Source organism: Pinus tabuliformis, chromosome J, assembly GCF_031772625.1.
Source record: "Pinus tabuliformis cultivar Carrire ecotype Pingquan chromosome J, CPIR1, whole genome shotgun sequence".
NCBI lineage: Eukaryota > Viridiplantae > Streptophyta > Pinopsida > Pinales > Pinaceae > Pinus > Pinus tabuliformis.
In genome coordinates this window covers 245,050,179-245,057,699 of record NC_142295.1, presented here as the reverse complement: position 1 = coordinate 245,057,699, position 7,521 = coordinate 245,050,179, and the positions used below count along the sequence as shown (strand labels likewise).

The window sequence follows — 7,521 nt, the reverse complement described above, 5'->3', positions numbered from 1 at the left end:
AATATGTCAGGGTTGTTGGGATCATAAATAAAAAATATGGCCTTTGAATTTTCTTGATGCATGATAGATAGTTTATAAAATCAAATTGCTATTTGTTTTTACAATGATCCAAAACAAAGTTGTGATTCTGTTGCCACCCAAACACTCACTTTTGGTTATAAAATTCCTAAAGTATAAGCAAGACCTTAGAAGAACTAAGAGAAACTATGTCGCAATAGCTCCCTCTCCAGTTTAGGCTAGGCTAGCCCTTCTTGAGCACAAAGTGGGGCTCCTTAAATCAATTTTCTACATTTGTGGACAACAAGACAGGATTGTTGCTTGTTTGTTCCAACATTGTTCTCTCCTTGTCACATAAGAAAACAACACGAAAGGATCTCTTTTGATTTAATTTTCCATTGTTTGGATATTGATGTTTTAAGTAGCATCAGATAGGTACTTTCACATTGGTTCTGTGTTTAACACGTGGAAGTTGTCATAAATATCTTACAGAGTTTAAGAAATTCACTTTAATAAAGTGATTATCAAAGTGAATGTCACTTTATAGTAATTGAATTTAATTTGATTAAATGATTAAAGTTTTGGCATTAGTAAATTAAATTAAATTCGAGCCATTGATTTATGTGAATGGTGAGATATAATCTCAACCATTGATCACTTAGGTAGGTCTAGGGTTTTGGATTTAGAATGGGGTTCCAGGGGAGCTCCTCCCCTTGAATTCGCTCCCGATTCGCGCTCCACTCGAGAGCACACTCTTGAAGGGAGAAAATTTCTAGAGTGCGCTCCCTTAAAAAAAATTCTCCCTATTTTTGAGGGAGAGATTAGGGGAGCGGTCGGGAATGATCGATCCTTGACTGCCCCCCTTCGCTTCGAGAGCAATTTTTTAAGAGGGGGAGCAAGCAGGGAATGATTGCTCCCGATTGATCCCCCTCTTAAAAAAGCACTCCCGTCGGCATCAAAAAAGGTTGCGCGACGGAGAGAGGGAGGCGACAGCCGACGGACGGAGAGGGAGAGGAAAGGGAGGGAAGGGGAGGGGGAAAAGGTTAAAAAGACCCTCTCCCCTCCCATTATTCACCCATTTGTCTAAGTTGAGAGAGAAAGAGAGGGTTTGGAGCTTGGAGAGAGCACGAGAGAGGAGCTTGGAGAGAGAGAGGGAGAGGAGCTTGGAGGAGCTTGCAAGGGAGATTGGAGCTTGGGATTGAAGGCTAAAGATGCAAGATCTACACTCTAATCTAGAATTTTTGGCTTTTTATGTTTATTGCTAAATAAAAAATAAAAAATTCTCTATTTCCCATTCCTCCATTTTTTTGCAGACTCGAAACTTTAAACATCATGGCTATATGGCTTGTCATTTTCTTCTTGTTGGTTCCCTTTTGGTTATTACGGTCTTGGAGAGTAGAAGGAGGGTTGATCACAGTGACAAAGAGGATTAAGAAGTGGGTTATAGTGGATTTGATGAAAGCCATAGAGAGGAGTACCTTAGTGAGGAGGAAGAGAGTGGACATGATGAGGCCCCAAAAACTAAACAAGACCAAACCCCATTGCAGAAATATGTTACCAGGCCTGAAGCAAGGAAAGGGGGTGGAACCACTAATTTACACACAACCATTGCAACAAAATTTACACAGGTTCATACACTTGTGCCGGAAGGCACCTCTGTTGCAAATGCTGTGGGATGGAGATAAACCAATAGGAATCAAAGCTTGTGTAAGTGTGTCAGCAATAGAAAGAGCCAAATACATAAGGGAAGAGGACGCAACACAAAGAAAATCTAAAAAATCAAAGGGTTTCTTTGAACATAGCTCACAATCACATGCACAAAGAACTCCTTCAACATCCTCCCATGGCAGTCGATATGGAGGCACAGGAACAAACATCTCTTTAAGGCGTAGAACCATATCATATTTCGTTGATGAAGGGTGTAGGAATGCTGTGCATTCAAAAATTTACCGGTTTCTCTATGCATGTGGGATACCATTCAATGTTCTTCACTCACCTTATTGGCATGAAATGGTTTCTTCCATAAATGATGCCCTCAAAGGATACAAGAAACCTGGATATGACAAGGCTATAACAGTTGGACTTGATCATGAAAAAGCAAAAATATCACATTCTTTGAGTAGAATGACAAATTCTTGGAATGAGCATAGGGTGTCCGTTGTATTTGATGGATGGACAAATGTAAAAGGCAAGCCATTGATAAGTGTTCTTGCTGTGTTAATCTAAGCGTAACCATTACGACAAATGTAAGAGGTAAGCCATTGATTCACAATTGTGTGTGTACACAGTGAAATAAACTTAATGTTCCACTACATGCCTTGGCATATATCCTTATGCCAAAATACTACTCTCCATCTTGGTTAGGCCAACCTGCACCTGGGGGTGGGGTTAGGGCCAAACCCCATACAGATCTAAAGGTACAAGAGGGATATATGAAAGCATTAGACAAGCTAGTCCCTTATAGGGAGGAGTGTGCTAATCTGCGTCTTGAATTAGGTAGATACTTCAGTTGCACTAGTTTGTTTGGTTCTTTGTGTGCAATGGAAGATAGAGACAGATTTGATGCTCTCACATGGTGGGAAGCATATGGCGGCATGGGACTTTTGCCAAAATTGGCAAAAAAAGTTCTCTCATAGGTTGTAAATACTTCTTTTGCAGAGAGGTGTTGGAGCACCTACAACTTCATACATAATGTGAGAAGAAACAGACTCAATGAAAATCAGGCAGAAAGCTTGGTTTATGTGCACTACAACTTGAGGTTGTTTAGTCATTATTGTGATCGGGCTTATGAGGATCCAACATATAAATTTTGGGACAACCACCCAGAGGATGATAATTTGGAGGATGGCACTATACATCATGAAGAATTGGAAGCAGAACTTTTGAGAGATGATGATGAAGCAACAACAACCATGCCACCCCCACCATCTAGTGGTAGTGCCAGTGCTCGAGTTCCAACTAATGTTCATTTGCTGTCGATGCCTCCATCTACATCCTCACGTGGAGGGCATGTGCCTTCTGGTTTTGGTCATGCGACTATGTGGGAGGAGACTCCTGGAAGACCACCAATGCCACAACTTGCTCAGAAATTAGACATTTCTTGTGGCAAGAGGCCCAAGAATTAGCAATAGATAATAGATTTACTTGTCTTTTCTAGTTTCTATTAGTTTTAAATTTTAATAACTGTTGGCTCTTTCATATTTATTATGATATTTTTTGTAAACAATATATGACAATTTAAGTTTGAAGTTGGCAATTATAACTCATTGGTAATGAATTATGAATATGACGCTTCATGAAGTTGCTGTTTCATTTCATGTTAGATATTCTTTATTGTAATGGATACACTTAGCTTACAAGTACAACTTTGGCGATCAATGATGATAAATGTTATATATTGAATTTTGAAAGCTTGAAACTTTAAGATTGATGAATCATGAGACTCAATATGGTGTATGTTACTAACTTGTGGACGTGGTTGATGAAGATTATAACTTCTAGATGATTTATGTTATACGGTTCAATCTATGTTTTTATGCTTTTATATCTAATTCATCATTCTACATGCTTTTGTTGACATATATGCATCAAAATATATAAAAAATATATTATAAAAATTCGCTCCTTGATTCGCTCCCAAACCAGGAGCTTCTGAAAATGTCGCTCCCACACTCGCTTCTGCTCCCGCTCCTCGTTTTCACTCCCACTCCTAAGTAACCTTGATTTAGAATTAACTCAATGTCATAAAATGCAGCGAAGGTAAGAGTAGATATAATTGGCTGAAGAACTTTCACTCAAGTGTCCAGCGACCAAGGAAAGGAGTAGCAGGGTAAGATTGAAGGACTGATCTTGAGGTGTGATTAGCTAGCTATTGGCATTGTACTTCCTGGGGCCAATATAGGAAGGGAGTCCCAGGACTTTTATAATAAAAGTCACCTTCAACACTCGTTTTCACCTTGTGGGTTTTTCTTGGGATTTACACCCAAATCACTTTGTAATTGTGGGAATGGTTTCTGTTATTGCTTCTGCTATATTTTTTATGTAAAAACTTAGTTATACTTTTTATCCAATAATTCTGCAGTAAGTAACTAGAAGGGAATTTATTAGGAAGCGAATTGCCTATGTTGGGTTCAAATTTGATTGAGCCGAGAGGCTCATTCTACAACCCAATATGAGAGGATGTGTAAGTTTGTCTGTCTGTCTGCCCCCCTTCAAGATATAAATAAAAAATAAAATTTATGTTCTAAATAGAACAATAATGTCGGCTATAATTTAAAAAAAATGAATATGTTGTAAAGTAATTAGAAGTAAAAAAAATGTGTGAATCAGATGTTTAAATCTTATACTTTTCAAAAATATTTCAACAAGAGATTTATATAAACTATTTGAAGATCTATGCTAACTAATTTATTGATATCAACTTCATATATATCTATATATAGAAAAAAAATAAGTAAGTTTTTATGGTTAATATTTTGATTTGGTCCAATATATACTCTATTTAGCATTCAAAAATACAATTTAAACAACGAAAAATAACACATTGTATTTTGCATTCTAAAAAAACTTGCACGTGAAGAAGTTTGGTCTCTCTCGGCTCATGTTAGATCCGTACTTAAAATGGATCTATGCTGGTAAAATAATTTAATGATGAATTGGCACTAGTCTTGCTCCACCCATCCATCTATTTCTTAATTGTGCTTTAAGACTTTTATCACTAAAAACAAGGATTTGGGACTTAATGATGAATTGGCATGCTCCACGCGTCCATCTAGTTCTTAATTGTCCGCCCCCCTTCAAAATAAAAATAAAAAATGAAATTTATGTTCTAAATAGAAAAATAATGTCGGCTATAATTAAAAAAAATGAATATGTTGTAAAGTAATTAGAAGTAAAAAAAATGTGTGAATCAAATGTTTAAATTTTATACTTTTCAAAAATATTTCAATAAGATATTTATATAAACTATTTGAAGATCTATGTTAACTAATTTATTGATATCAACTTCATATATATCTATATATAGAAAAAAATAAGTAAGTTTTTATGGTTAATATTTTGATTTGGTCCAATATATACTCTATTTAGCATTCAAAAATACAGTTTAAACAATGAAAAATAACACATTGTATTTTGCATTCTAAAATTTTTTTTACGTGAAGAAGTTTGATCTCTCTCGGCTCATGTTAAATCTGTACTTAAAAAATGGATCTATGCTGGTAAAATAATTTAATAATGAATTGGCACTAGTTTGATCTCTCTCGGCTCATGTTAAATCTGTACTTAAAAAATGGATCTATGCTGGTAAAATAATTTAATGATGAATTGGCACTAGTCTTGCTCCACCCGTCCATCTATTTCTTAATTGTGCTTTAAGACTTTTATCACTAAAAACAAGGATTTGGGACTTAATGATGAATTGCCATACTCCACCCGTCCATCTATTTCTTAATTGTGCTTTGGGACTTTTATCACTAACAACAAGGATTTGGGTGGTAACAGGTTCAAAGCACCTAATATATTAAATTTAATACACCTTTCTTTTGGCAAGTTCTATTGATTGAGTGTAAATGGATGCATAAGTTAGGTTTAGCTCCAATACTAAGATTTCTACTACTAACTCTTACTATTAGAGTTTCTTTGTACTCATTGAATTCAAGTGCACTTCAATAAACAAGAAGCAACCAAATTCACTTTGTTGAACGCACTTCTTATCTGAAAGCTTTTTGATGATAACATAATTTTTTTTTAATGTTTACGATTCCTGGTCTGTCTCCAACTTAATTAGGTCTACAAAGCTACTGCTTTTAACAAAAAATCCGTGAACAATTTTCATTCCTTATATTGGCTCATATCCTCAATTTTCCCATAGCATGAATTCTTAGACATTTTGACATTATAGAATAGTTCTTAAAATGACAACCTTCTGCAAAGAGCATGAAATTGATTTCAAATGCCCTTAGATGCCGCTGCTGTAAACACAAGAATGATGGGAAAGAGAAGAAAGATAATATATGGAAGAGATTGTGCCATCACTTCATCTTCAATTTTCCCCTCTTCGGTTGGAAAATAGGTATTGTTATATTGGTATCCATCAGAAAATGCTTGAAAATAATTTTCGTAATTTCTTGTATTCTGAGTAGATCGACCTGAAAACTTCATCATTTCCATGGCCTGCAATTCATGGAATGCTGAGAAATACAGAACCTTATCATAATTTTTTTTTCTAGAAATAGTGGATTAAGGAGGTACACAACACTAAGCATTAAATAGATTCGTTGTGAGGCTTGCAGAATTTTGTTTCTGCCAATGAAATCCCTCTCTCTCACATTCTCTCTCTCTCTTTAGCAATATGATTAATACAACAAGGCACTTGTTTCATACCTGAAAACTAAAACTAATGTGCTTTGCTTTCTTTCGTATTGGACCATTTGGATGTGAGCCAAGCTTCTCATACATCATTCGAGCTTCATCCAACCTACCTAACATGAATCCATGGTATTCAGTGACAATATACTAGACTCTACAAACATAGCGTTGTTATTGCAGAGAGTGCAAACTGGATATCAACATGTGAATGCATTTCTTGTAAACAAGTTGCAAATAAATTCACCCTTTGATTTTTTGTTGTTGTTTTGTCTCCTTTTTGTCAGCAAAAACTCTGGAAGGTGTAATGTTTGAATGACAGGGAAAGGATCAAATGATTGCAATCATAAAAACGAGAACACCTGACTGAAGGCAGAGATTTAGATGGTGCTTTTCTTGTCTTGATACTTGACCACAAAACAATGTCTACTTATTGATATGTGAGTAATTCGGTCATGTAAATGTTTTCACAATCACAACCCCGGTCAAGTCTCTATACATGAAGACTGAATGAGCTAGATGATATCATGTGTTTCTTTCTACACAGATTTCCTAGGAATTGAACCACGGTTAGTGCTACTTATGGAGTGATGCTTGTTGAGAAATATAGCTTGAGCAGGAGCTTCTTGCATAGGTGAGGTGTGAACCTGGGAGAAGTAGTTCTAGACAACTTCTAGTGACTGCTTAGTAAAAGTGGAAAATAATACTAAATTAATACAAGTGAAAGTCAAATTTCTTATATTTTTATAATCTTAGAAATCTAAATGAATTATTCTAGAGATTTTAGAATATTAGTGAATTAGATTTGTTAATAATCTTAGCCATACATCGCATTGTTTAGATAAGGTGGTTAAGGAGATCAGTTGCTAAGATATGGGAAATTAGTTGCCAGGGTTGAGGAGATTAATTATCTCTCTCAAAGCATAAATAGGACAAGATGGGAGAAGTTGAAACATGTATGAGAACACTTGAGAGAGGCAGATACCAAGAAAAGGAGAGTGCATCTGAGAGGAGAAAGTGTTGAACCACTGTAGCAAACAGCAAGAAGGAATCCATACAGTGACAACATCGTATAGTTGCACAACAGTAGTTGCTGCCTTCTTTCTTCAGCAGAGCCATACTTCTATTTCAGTAGGTTATACTTCTCTGTTCTGTAGT

General features: G+C 35.8%; 1 protein-coding gene across 1 annotated transcript; it reads right to left on the bottom strand.

Annotated features, from left to right (window-relative positions):
• Nucleotides 1–5,708: 5,708 nt before the first annotated feature.
• Nucleotides 5,709–6,526, bottom strand: LOC149226679 (uncharacterized). The gene is made up of 2 exons (XM_089377551.1): nt 6,382–6,526; nt 5,709–6,171 (listed from the first exon to the last, which is right to left on the bottom strand). Exons 1-2 carry the CDS (start codon nt 6,484–6,486, stop codon nt 5,947–5,949), a joined length of 330 nt encoding a protein of 109 aa, XP_089233677.1. The 5' UTR covers nt 6,487–6,526; the 3' UTR covers nt 5,709–5,946.
• Between the last annotated feature and the right edge of the window lie 995 nt (nt 6,527–7,521).

Coding starts and splice junctions, on each gene's coding strand:
- LOC149226679 (XM_089377551.1), bottom strand. CDS start 6,486: ATGTTAGGTAGGTTGGATGAAGCTCGAATGATGTATGAGAAGCTTGGC. Junction 6,172..6,381: donor ACATTAGTTTTAGTTTTCAG/GTATGAAACAAG, acceptor CATGAATTGCAG/GCCATGGAAATGATGAAGTT.